At 44.0% G+C, this 13,447-nt stretch overlaps 1 protein-coding gene across 1 annotated transcript in view; it reads right to left on the bottom strand.

The window, feature by feature from the left end:
- Window positions 1–5,539, bottom strand: part of GCSH (glycine cleavage system protein H) — a 122,031-nt gene extending 116,492 nt beyond the window's left edge. Inside the window, exon 1 of the mRNA XM_078670465.1 lies at window positions 5,232–5,539. Coding sequence (XP_078526591.1) covers window positions 5,232–5,415 — 184 coding nt within the window. The 5' untranslated portion in view covers window positions 5,416–5,539. The remainder of the gene's footprint in view (window positions 1–5,231) is intronic.
- Window positions 5,540–13,447: the final 7,908 nt, after the last annotated feature.

Genomic DNA, 13,447 nt, shown 5'->3' with positions numbered 1-13,447 from the left:
ACAGCTATTTAGGTGTGCTTGAAGCCTCGAATGTTTAGTGCATTTTGCAAGACTTACTTTTTTCTTCGTATTTTCCTCAAACAAATCCCATGTTGTCTAAAATGGCCATATTTATATGACAAACGTTAGTTAAAAGACATCACCTTAAAAACAATTGGAATTTATTTAAAATCAAGACGTTATGAGCAACAGAATCCAATTTATGTCGCACAACATCAGAATTGTAAAAGTGTGTAAAATACAGACTGCAATGACTTTGAACGTTCCCATGTCTTTGGTGGAGATTGTGATAAACAGAAATTCTGTCCTTTAAGTTACTGCTTGGTGTTGGGGGTGACTGAAAGCTAAAGGTTGCCCAGTAATTAATTAAAGAAGCTTCCTACTGAATGATTTCTCTCTCGATATTTCAACCAGGCAGAATGAATGATCTCCCGCACAGTCACAGGTTGCAAACCTGTGCTTTGACAATCAATACTTGTGCAGCAGGTCATGTCTATGCGAATGCCCTTCGACTGTTTTTGCTGGGTTACCTTGGTAAGCCGGTGCCGTGCAACACGGTATTTGTGCCCTGCATTTAGGAGTACAGACCAGTGAAGGTTTTTTTGGTAATGTCTTAACACACTGCCACACCATGCAAGAGCAGCGTGCTTATGCACGCTATATTTGTATGTTTATAAGGGCCAGAATATTCGCTGGTTTCAGTGCAGGAACAGACGAGAAATGTGCATGTACATCTTGATAGCAGATGTCTATGAGAGTAGCATATTATTCTGTGTGGTGCAAGTGCACACACAAAGGAACATTTCTTGAGTTTCAAGTAGTTGTGGGTGAGAAAAGCATTGTGAGAAGTGGGACTTTCAAACTGAGAAGGTTAGAATGTGCAAATTGCACAACTGTGCTGATACATCACGAAAGCCACTAAGGTGCCCAGGAATCGTCCATGAATGTCATGGGAGAGGTCTTCTTTCAGCATCAGAGGGCTTATTTAACACACTTAAGTGGATACCCACCTTTGTGACTGTTAAAACGGATAACTTTAAGAGTGGCCAGAGATCAATATATTCTATTGAATCAATACCATGGGCACAGCAAAATACATTGCTGTGGATTCTTTAGAAAGATGTCCCTGCAAGTGTCTTTGTGGTGATTGGAAAAAGAAATGGACAGCAAGTCGGGTTTGACTATGAAAAGGTATTCAATGTGCTGCTGTTTACTTTCACAAGGAACACATTTATTAAAACAAACAATAATAACTAGGACCTCTTCGGAACCTGATGGATCACTAAAATTGTTGCAGGTGCAAAAGTAAAGACAAGCAATACTTTCAAAAGATTTGAATGCAGATGGCCAAATCAGGAAGGAAAGCATGTGATGATGTGTCGTGAACGTCTGGCAAGAACGCATAGTGTCACTAAGAGCGACCCTTTTGAAACAAGCATTGGAAATGAAATAGGTCTCGCATTAGTTTGAGTTAGAGCTGTTGACATTGTAAATGGCAATGTCTTTTACCAATGTGTTATGGAGTGTATGTATGTGGGGAGTAGTGGAATTATGTGGGTTGGATTGGATTAGTTAGCTGTGTAATTGTGTGACATGGATTTGTGTAGAGGAATTATGTGGCATGGTCTGTTGTGGAATTATGTGGATGGTATTTATATACCATTGAGGATAGTGCAATTATGTGGAGTGGGATTTTGCGTTATGGAGTGTGATTATATGGAATGGTAAGAGTAAGCTCCAGCTCTGAGTGTTTGGGAGTGTAAAATAAAAGAGAGTTAGAGCTATTGGTGGTGTAAATGTTTCTTGCCCATGTGTTATGGAGTGGAATGAATGTATGTGGTTTGTAGTGGAATTATGTGAATTGGATTGGAATGGTTAGTTGTGGTGTTCTGTGGCATGGAAGTGTGTGGTGTGGAATGGATTTGTGCAGTGGAATTATGTGGCATGCTGTGCAGTGGCCAGAAGATCCCAGCACATGTCAGCGGCAAGCGTTTACCTGACTAATCTAGGAAGCATCAGACAGGTCAGTGTGTTAATCAGTGGACAAAGAAGCACGTCAAGGAAGAGTGAAAACTAGGAATGCATTTATACAGCAGCTGCTGTTGGAATCTGTGACAGCTCAACCATGGCTAACCGAGCTCTAAATTGAGGATTACATTTATATTCATTATGTCGCAACAAACAAGCACGTATTCTACAGGACAATGAATAAAAAAATCTAATAGCTTGAGTACCTGCTGCATTTTCATATTGTATATGGAACAAAGTACATTTAGTTGTACGCACATTTGTTTTCTATTTTATGTTGCTCTTATTTTGATGTTCATTGTTAGGTGCTGGGTACCAATGCAGTGTTTCACCCCAACTATATGGAGCATGAAGACTCACAAACCAATTCACCCATTCACAGATTTGACGCCAGTAGTGCACTCATCCTTTCATCCTCCTATGGTCCAGAGAACGAGTGCTGGTAGGTGCCCGATGACGCTAGCATTGAAAGGAGCTTTACAAAATGCACGATAATAATTGAGAATTTGATGCTTCATGCCTTATCGTACGTAACTTCTGTGTATTAGTACTGTTGTGTATTAACCACCTAATTTGTGTTTTGCCCTTACACTTTTAAAATGAGAGCATATATCCTGTGAGAAGAAACAAATACCCACCATAGTGTGTGCCATAGGGAGTTAATTGAAACAGGAGACCCGCGTAAGAATCCTGCTTACTCTAAGTGTACAAATTGTATGACTTTGTGCAGGTCACTATCTCTGCTAGTTTCACAGTTGCCTTACTTGCAAAAATGTTTGCACGCCAACCAGAGCGTCAGTAACATACAGTGCTTCACATCTTCTGTTTATTAGAGAAGGTGCGCACAACACACAAACAAGCAGGGCACATGTGCCTGCGGTGCAATGTGAAGAGAAGGAAGCTGGCATTGCAGGCTGAGCCGTTATAATAATAATAATCCACATTTGTAAAGCGCGAACCATAACCCGTTAGGGTCTCTAGGCGCTGGGGGCCGTCGGGAAGATTAAGCAAGCTATTGCCCAGAGTCACATGGTGCTGGACTAATCTGTCGCCGGCGCCCAGGGATCGAACCGTGATCCCCAAATTCCGGAGTCAGTCACCCTGGCCGCGGCGCCACACCTGTCTGCAGCCAGGTGCCTGCAGCTGCCTATTGACGTGGGGTGGGCTAGGCTGGCAGAGCGTGGGGAGCTAAGAGCACCAAGCATAGAGGTGGGGCCAGGGCCCACGCCACCTCTCCTTTCCCTAGCATGCACACACATACCAACAAGCATGAAGGAGACGTATCATCACCAGGTGACTGTCTATCAACCAGGGACCCCACCATCTAGCATGCTGCAGAGCAGGGGAGGCGGATCAGCTGCTGTGGGGGAGGAAGGGAGGTGGGCAGGTCCGATACCTGCGCAGCGGAGGATCACAGTGGCCACTGTGGCTCTAGAGCTGATCCTGAGAGAGGCTGAGCCCAGACGACGATGAATGTGCGGTCTCCCTAAGCAGGCAGCGGTGCTGGGAGGAGCGTAGAACAGGCAGGCAGTTTTTTGTGGTGGGAGGGAGGGCACTAGAAAGGGAGATGCAGCGCCAAAACGGCAAGTAATAGATAAAGAACAGCGCTCTTGAAACAGGCACCACGCTGACAGTAAAAGTATGTTGCAAGGTGTTTTAACAAGGATTTTGGTCGTGGCTTTACAGTGGGCGTGTTTTATGGGACCGCCAGATCACGCACGCACAGCCAGTCAGGGGCCGGTGTAACCAGTGGTGCGCGCACACCACAGAGAAGAGGGGACGAGGGAGCCTGTTGTCTGTGCCGCGCTAATGCACGTTACAGACACCAGTTGGACTGGGCGAAGCAAAGGCGGGACATGGGCCCGCCTTTGCCCAATTGCGTGCCTCATTTTTTTTTTTAAACACGCTAAAGCCAAGTGAAGCGGGCGAAAGCAAAACCACACGCACGAGCGGGTGGTCAGCTTTCAGAACCCCGTACAAGATGTCTCGTGCTGCACGAGCACTGCAACACTAGGCGCAAGACCTAAAAAGTAGTCAGTGTTTTTCTCTTCCTGGACGAGTTGGTCTGTGCACTAAATTCAGACCTAAAACACCCAGACACACCAAAGGACCGTGTTTAGGGGCTCTTTCTATTATCAATTGTCCAAAATAAGATTTGCCACTTTATCACCTATGGTATCCTGCTTCTCAGGTTACCCAATTATGTCACGGAATGTTAGGGTTATGATGGGTCTCTGAAGTGCGGTTGGGCCAGGCAGACCAGGTCTGAGCATCTATCTACATCTGCTCCTGGTGGGGTCATTTATGTATCCATTCACCGACAATAAACTCTGTCTTAATCAACTGGCGGCGTCTAAGTATTCCTACATGCATCACCACATCACCTCCAACACTCCAACTCTGACTACTTGTTACGTTAACAGTGTTTTAAATGGGCAGGTACCAAGTACATGCATTTTTATTACTTTGAAAGAGAGAGTACCTGGCTTCTCAGTACCTGTGCAATACTTTTAATGGAAAAGTACCGCCACTTCCCAAGAAGTACTCCGGGGTTGCGAGTACCTACATTTTTCTATTTCCATTTAAAGCACTGATTAATAATATCTCCCAGGAATGCTCTCCATGGAATCACACAGGTATAGGATGTGGTCTCACGGCTAGAGCTGCCGGCTTTGGAACTGGGGAACCAGGTTCAAGCCTCTGCGCCAGCTCAATACTCTGTGATTCTGGTTATTGAGCTGGCGCTTAATCTCCCTGCGCCTACCGAAAAATAAATTTGTCCTTGTGTAACGTAACTGGCGCTCATGTAAAGCGCTCCAATACCTTCGGGTCGAGTTCATGCTGTATAAATCTGCAAAAAAACAAAAGAAAACAAAGTACGAAGCTGGCGCTGCATTTAACTAGGCTGTGCGCCTGTGACCTCGGGCTGCGCAGCTGTGCTGAGCCAGAAGCATCTCTAAGAAAACAGAATATCACGTGCAAGAAGTCATAACCCACTGTTTTGCTCCACGCTTACGATGCTGCACTACCGTGGCGCCTTCACGCAAGTGCCCTCACTCTTAACTCCTCCTTAGTGCCTAGGGGCATGCAATGCCTTCAGGTGCCCTTCGAATCTGACCCTCAATGCAGCTGTGCACCTGCGCGCCCCCTCCCCTAAGAACTTCAGAGTAGTTCACTTTCCGTGCCGTGCATGCGAACCTCACCGGAGAGCAGCAGTGGGGAGGTGGAGAAGCCCCTGGCTGCACAGAGGGGCTGGAGAGGCTTTCGAGCAGCTGCGAGGCTTCGCATGGAGAGGGCAAAGGTGGCCGCGGTTCCTGTCCCTTTCCCGCTGTGGCAGCACAGAGTCCTGAGAGCTGCTCTCGCGGTCACCGCTACTTGCGCCGCCATCTTTGTCGTGCACGCGCTTCACAGTCAAGGCAGAGAGTAGACTGAGCGTGCCCAGGGAGTGAGCGTCAGTCTGCGCATGCGCCAACTGCAAATTTGTCCTGCCAGGTTGCGTCTCAGCAGCTATTCACCAGTAGGAGGTTCACATACACCACTGAAATAATTTTAAACCATCGAACCTGTCAACTTTTCAAGCCATAAAATGGGTGTTGTTTGTGTGGTGTTACAAGCACCCTCTCTGCTGGCGTGAGGTTGTTCCCAAGGTGTCAATTTCTAAACTTTATCAACGCAGAACCATTGTTAGAACTAGATTAAAGATTGCTATCCTCCATGCATTCCTGTGTAAATAGAATGGATAGCCGCACATGGACTGGCCGCTACCACTACCAATAATCACTACATCTATTACCCCTTGGGTACGTTTAATAGGAAAAGGAAAATGAGGGGAATGAGAAGTAGAGGATGTGGTTTAAATCGTGATGTCTGTATTTGACCTATTGTGTGATCGTGGGCAAATCTCGTTCTGTTTCAGATACCTTATCCTATTGGTAGTGCCTAGAGGTGGTCCTGTCTGATGTTGGTGCAAAATAAGAATATAAATTTAGAGTCAACACTATTTTAGCCCACCCAGCAGACATAAAGATGAAAAAAGCATGCTCAAGAAGGAAAGTATATGAATCATTAATGAATGGTTGTAATCGAAGATGATGCTGCCGATTCCTTCATCTATGACTTCTCATTGCTCTTATTTGTTTTGTAACAAGAAAGTGAGAAAAACAAACGGGGGTTTCTTCTTAGAAAAGGAGCAATTCTCTATTCCTTTTCCTAGTGGTACTGACGAGCAATTATAGTCCAGCACAGTCACACGTTTGTGGATGAGGCTAGACCAGCTGGCCCCTGAGGCGCACTATAGGCTCTAAGAGTATCATAGCGCACGTGCTAATAAATCACTGCCTCTACACTGGACCTTGTCAGTTTGTCACTCTTGAGGAAGTTGTGCACATGTTAAAATGACCATTCCTATTCGGTTCATAAACTTAATTCGGCTAGTTCGGAACAGCCACAAAAGTACATAAAACTTATAATAAGAACAATATAAACATCTCCCGATGACAGACATAATAATAAAAACATTATTTGGCAAATCCAGGAAAAAAACACATTTTAAAATAGGTAGTCCATCATCACCATACAATCCTTATAGAATTCTAAAATCAAAGGACCAGCTAATACATGAACCTTTTCCTCAAGATAATGACCTTCAAGTTAAAAGAAGCAACATTAAAAGACACAAAGAGTTCATTTAATTCAAGCAAAAAAACTTCAGGGAATCTTTATAAGATCTAATGTCCTGGGCAACAAGAATAGGTTTAAGATAAAAAAAACACATATAGTTCAGATAAAAGTTACAAAATAACAGAAAGTACAACATGCATTGTTTGCGCTGACTATCACATGGGCAAATGGTCATATCTGAGCGACAAGACCTCGTGGTAGAAAAAGTCACCAAATGATACATAATAGCAAATCTGAGTGTTGTCAAAACAAAACGGTGCTGCATATTAGTAACACAGGATAAATAACTTTTACAACTCTCCTCTGGTGCGAGTGACATGTGGAAAGCAACCGTCGATTTCATAATTTCAATGCCCATTCGCTGTAAATACCCCTCTAACCTTGTATATTTCTATCATTTCCCAGTCGGGTTGGCTACCTAATTTGGATGAAAACCTGAAGATCCCTTGAGAATTCCTGCTCATTTTGGCTTTAACATTTAATATCTGTTGAGCCCAAGAACCACTACTCATAAATAAAAAAACAAAATGGCAAAAAAACTTAGCTTTGCATTTGGAGTATTATCAATAAAAAAAGTTCTGCATTTTTTAGGTTTGTGCCCGCAAATCATTGTAAAAGTTTTAGATTTGCTAATCACCATTTTTTAGAAGACATAAACTCCCAAACAGCATTCGTAAATTTCTGTAAACTCGACCAGGGTCCTAGATAGCAAGGCGGCGTCATCAGCGTACAACAACACTGGTATAGAACGCCCGGTGGCACAGTTAGCATCAGTTTGCAAAACCTGCAAAAAATTATCCACCCTATTAGTAAAAAGTGAAACAATAAAGGGGCCAAATTGCAGCCTTGTCGGATGCCCCGCCCCACTTTAAAAGCGGGCGAGCATTCACTCTGGGATCCAAAACAGACATTACTGTATAAATTCTTATAAAGGCATGCGCATAATTGGCCTTGGGACACCAAGGGAAATCAACGATGACCAAAGAATGGAATGGTCAAGGAAATCAAAGGTGCCTCTTAGTTCTGCAAAGCAGAGATAAAGAACACCTGATTTTGATCTGGTGTATTTCCAATCAACAAATCCAGATTGATGCATTTCTAGAGGGTTTCTAAGCCCTTTCTTAAACCAACCTGGACAGGAGTTAAGATCGAATACTCTTGTCCCCATACCTCCAACCTCATCAATAGGATCATGCTCATCACTTTCACCGGGGAATCCAAGAGCGAAATGGGGCGATAATTTATAGGGAATAATTTATCAGCCTTTTTATAGTAAGGTGCAATTATAGAGGTACCCCAGGAAGGTGGGATCATATTGGCAGCGGCTACATTAGACACTCTTGTAAGGATAGGCTTCCATAATTCAGTGACAGATTTGAATGCATCCACCAGCACTCCATCGGTTCCGTATACCCCCCCCCTGCCCCCTTCCAGCACTAGCATGCAAAGCTGAGAGAACCTCGTCAATAGTGATATCCAGTGGAAGGGGTTCCTATCTGTGCATCACCTCAGAATCTTCTACTCCACTGTTCCTATTGCTCTGTTTAAAAAAATCAGAAACATATGCCACCCAAGCATCACAGGAAACAAAGGAACAGAACTTAGGCATGGTGTCATTTTTTAAAAACGGTGCATTGACCGTGTCCCAGAATAACTTATTGTCATTAGTTTATGCGGCTAGGATCAATTTTGTTCACGCCTCTTCCTGAAGTGCTTTTTTCCTTGTGGCAAGGGCCTTTTTATACTGTATATGAAGGGGCCTGATAACCATAATATCACAAGGGGCGCTACATAAAGCCTGTTTCAAACTCCAGGATGCCTGGGAGCAAGCATGATCAAACCATCTCCTACTGTTTTTCCTAGTAATATTTGATAAACGGATCATAAGTAACTTAATTGAACAGGTAATATGATTAAAACTATCCATCAGCAGATTAGAAGTCACATCATCCTGTAAACAGTAATATACTTCAGTAAGATTTCTTGTTACCAGGCGCGCAACACCCATTGGGCTCACCGTTCTTCAGCCCCCCCCCCCGTCGTCTTCTTCAGCCCGGGCTAATTTGACACGCACTGAAATGACTGCGCATCGGAGCTGAGAATGTAATTTTTATGATGCTTTCTGAGAGGCCCAGCAGCCCGAGCCAGCCAGCCTCTTAACAGTTTCAGTGAACCCCCTGCCCCCACCTCTTGTTTTCCTTTTCTGGGCTGAGGTGATATCCTTGCCTGAAGGCAGGGATTTCACCTAAGCTCTTGATGTGTTCAGCATGGGGTGGGAGTGGGAAGATGCAGACAGCAGGGGGAAAGGGATGGCCAGTGCAGGTGATGCTTTTCCTTTGTAAAGTAATTCCTGCTGGCGTCATAGCCCAGGGTTTGCTGTCTGTGCACTTGTATGGATGTGTATTCCATACAAGTGCACAGACAGCAAACCCTGGGCTATGCTGCCAGCAGGAATTAATTTACAAAGGAAAAGCTTCACCTGCACTGGACATCCCTTTCCCCCTGCTGTCTGTGCACTTGTAGGGAATTCACATCCTGGGCGCTGCTCAGCAGATAAATGGTGAACAGGGCCATGGATCTTTCTCTTTTTGCATCCGAGGGCACCAACGACGCAGAAGTAGAGGAGAAACCAGGAAACATTTGACCCACACCTGTCCACACTGTGAGATCTTCGGGAGGGGCTGGATGTCAGGACGCAGTGCTGCTGATCAGCCCAACTCAACTGAATAGTGTCAGAAGAGCAAGCAGCTGTTTTTTTATGCAAGTTTCAGTAACTTTAATGCATTCTTAAGCACAGCATTACCTACTGCTTGCATATCTAGGTTACTCTAAGTGAATGTTGTTTTTGACTTACATACATGGAAACGTCAAAGAGGAGAGTTCCCTCCGAATATGCAAATGTAGTGTAAGTTTGTAGTGTTCATTTTTTGGGGTGCTAGTGGGTAACTCTAGGGTTCAGGGTGGGTGTGGGTTTTAGGGTGCCAGGGTGTAATTTTAATGTTCAGGGTGGGTTACAGATTGGGGTGCCAGGGGGTAATTTTAGGGTTCTGAGTGGGTATGGGTTTTAGGGTGCCAGGGGTAATTTTAGGGTTCAGGCTGGGTTACGGATTGGGGCGCCAGGGGGTAATTTTAGGGATCAGCGCGGGTATGAGTTTTGGTGCTCCAGGGGGGTAATTTTAGGGTTCAGGGTAGTAATGGGTTTTGGTGTGCCAGGGGGTAATTTTAGGGTTCAGGATGGGTATGGGTTTTAGGTGCCAGGAGGGTAATTTAGGGGTTCAGGGTGGGGGTGGGTTTTGGGGTGCCAGGGGTAATTTTAGGCTTCAGGGTGGGTATGGGTTTTGGGGTGCCAGGGGGTAATTTTAGGGTTCAGCGTGGGTATGGTATTTGGTGTGCCAGGGGTAATTTTAGGGTTTAGGGTGGTTGAGGGTTTTGGAGTGCTATGGGGTTAAATTCAAACCCATCGCCGACACCATAAAAAACTATCACTGGTTTACAGTCAAAAATAGGATAAAGTTCAAAGCACTCTGCATAGCCTACAAAGCCGCGCCCAAACAAGGCCCGCGCTTTCTCATTGACCCTTTCACGTTTCATGTCCCCAGTCGATCACTCCGCTCTATGAACAATTTCAACATGACAGTTCCACGCACTAGAACTGTTGCATGGGGTGATCGTAGTTTCCACGTTTCAACGGCAAAACTCTGGAACTCCCTTGATTTAGATGCTAGGTCCGCTCCTACTTTGACCATCTTCAGAAGAAAAATAAAAACATGGCTCTTTAATCAATAAACCAATCCCTCCTTGCACTTTCTGCCTCATCCATAGCGCCTAGACGCCCTCGGGCAATTGTTCGCGCTCAACAAATCACATAAATAAATAAATAAATAATTTTAGGGATCAGTGCGGGTATGGGTTTTGGGGTGCCAGAGGAAATTTTAGGTTTCAGGGTGGGTATGGGTTTTGGGGGGTAAGGGTGTAATTTTAGGGATCAGCGCGAGTATGGGGTTTGGGGTAGGGGGATGATTTCAGGGTTCAGGGTGGTAATGGGTTTTGGGGTGCGAGGGGGTAATTTTAGGGTTGCATGTTTTCTCCGCTTGACTTGAGCATTAATCGATCCTGATTATCTGCCATTTTAGCCCCGCCCCATTGATTAACATTAGTCACGCCCCTTCATTTGCCATGTTAGCCCCCCACAAAATTAAGACCTAGTTGCGCCCCTGCTTCTTACCATTGTTCGTAGCATGCTTTTTGGGTTAATACCTGCCCACTTAATTCACACAACAGTAAGCCTTTTAGGAGTGGTATTATTAATTAGGGAGAATGATTTATATTTCTTAATCCAGAAAAGGAAAGGTAATAAGATGGGGTCATGGTCACTTAATACGGACTGAACAATACTAGGGGTACCACATATACCACTTACAGAAGCAGACACCAGTGCATGGTCAGTGACTGTAGAGACGTTTCTTCTGGTAAAGGATGGAATTTGCTCCCCATTAACATCACATCCACACTTTAATACCTGTAAAGCATACTTAAAAATGATGGAATTCCGTGCATCCCCACATTCTTGTTATGGCAAAAAGGAACGAGGCCCACCCCTTCTTGATTAGTATATCCAATTACAAGTGTTGCAGGTAGAGAGTAAACCTGAATGTTAAAATCGCATTCTCATAATAAAACAAAACAAGTACTAATAGGGCTAATAGGGCGTAGAAAAGCTTCAAGGCCATGATCAAGTGCTTTGGCTACTCTACTGCGTGTAGTGTCAAAAACATTGCTATAAAAATTTACCAGCACCAAATCTTGCCACCACTCCCCCCTCCTACCCCCATAAGAGTTAACCAAAGCGATTGAGTGTGGACTCACCGAAAACGATTTTTTGACAGTTACAGGGAGTTTGCTGGAAATGACCATTCATTTCCCATGTGATGTCCACATTTTTCTTGTGGAAATGTTTTGTGGGCGTAATTCACTCTCTGGACTACCACAAGATTGCTCTGGGCTTTTATTGCTTTCTGTCATTTGCCCATTCCTGTAATCCTGATAGTTTGTGAGGCAGGCTATTATACAAATCACATTAACCGACATGAAGTCACGTGTGGTGCCAGTCTCCTACTCCTACCATCGAACCGTGATTGGAGAACATTAGCCACCCTAGCAATTGTCGGCGTCAGCACATCTGTGGGTGAGAACCTAAATGTGTGGAGGTGCCAACGTTTGACCCAAAATGCAGGTGGCACCCGCAGTTTGCGTGTGACTTGACATGTCTGGAAACTCTGGCGTTCAAGTGTTTTCATTATAAGAAACATCTTTAGAGGTACAAAAAGAGAAATAATTGTTTGAAACTGAAACATTAAAAGCTAGTCATATGTTTTAAGAACATAGTTGGGAGCCCTGAGAAAGTTGACCCTCTTATTTGTTATTAGACCAAAATGAATGAGCTTCAGGCTAAACACTGAGAGTTGACAGCTTGGGGTAGGGAGGGGTGGGTAGCCCAACCATCAGGTGGCAGCTGCAGCTAGAAAACAAGGATTTGCAATGCCAATAGGTTTCACCTTTTGAAAATACTTACTTTGCCAATGAAGTTTGCAAAGCAAAATGCTTTTTGCTGATACAGCACAGCATTTTTAAACAAAAAGAAGGATCATTAAAAAGGTGCTTTGATGTGACCTATGTTGCCCGGTTTGTTATTGTGTCGGCACAAGCATGCGTCACCATTCATGCGCACAGTTACAGAATGATGCGAGGGAGAGAGCAACATTAGGGTGTGCGTGAGGGAAATGCACTTGAAAAGACATACACTCTTGTGGAGTGCTTAAACAAAAAGAAAAAAGAAGTTCCCTGAAATTGTGCAGTGGAAGGACACAAGTAAAAGGAGTATCATCTAGGAGAGGAACAAACATAAGAAGTGGAAGGCAAGCCAACGAATGAGAAGCAACCAAATGAGAGTGACAATAAAGCCAACCAATGGCAAGGAACAAGTGGGATTTAAGCCCACTCTATGTTAATAATATGTTATTCGCAACCAGACAGCTTGTGCTGTCTGGTAGGCTTGACCTAATGAAAGGTTTTCTATATGCTTCAAGTTTTAGGATGCTGCTTTTTTCTTTTTATTATTTCCATAATTCCATTTCTGATAATATGTAATGCAAAGACAATCTCACTGCGCATAAATAACTGCTCCCTATGAATGAACACAAATCACAGCTAGACTATTTCTACAAGTTCATCTATATTGTTCAGGTTTGAATGCCAGATATATATATTTTTTCTTTTTAGTTAAAGAGCAGGTTGACTCCATCTATGAATAAATTATTGCAAAGACATCAGCACTGTGTTGCCTCATTTCATAAGTATATGGGTCATTGCTCAGTAAAACCCTTGGTGGCATTGGTCTTTTTTCAATGCTCTGCTATGGCAGAATCTTCGTCTACATCCAGCTTTGTGGTATTGGCGTCTAATGGGGTCTGCTGGTTTCTGCTCTAGGATCACTACTACTCCATGTATTGGTTGTCTAACACTGTATTTCCATTCCTGATCTTCAATGTAATGCATCAATGCAGTCTGTGGGTTGTAGTCGTAGCTAATTTCAACAAAACCAAAGAGACTGATGAATATGTTACAAACTTACCAAGGCAGCAAAAAGGGCACACTCCAGATAGTTGGGCTCGACAATTTGCAGGCTGTATATGCTTGAATCTTTGGGCTAATATCATGATTTTAAAATTACAAATGCAAA

Source organism: Lissotriton helveticus, chromosome 12 (genome assembly GCF_964261635.1).
Source record: "Lissotriton helveticus chromosome 12, aLisHel1.1, whole genome shotgun sequence".
Classification (NCBI taxonomy): domain Eukaryota; kingdom Metazoa; phylum Chordata; class Amphibia; order Caudata; family Salamandridae; genus Lissotriton; species Lissotriton helveticus.
This window is presented reverse-complemented; position numbering and strand designations above follow the sequence as displayed.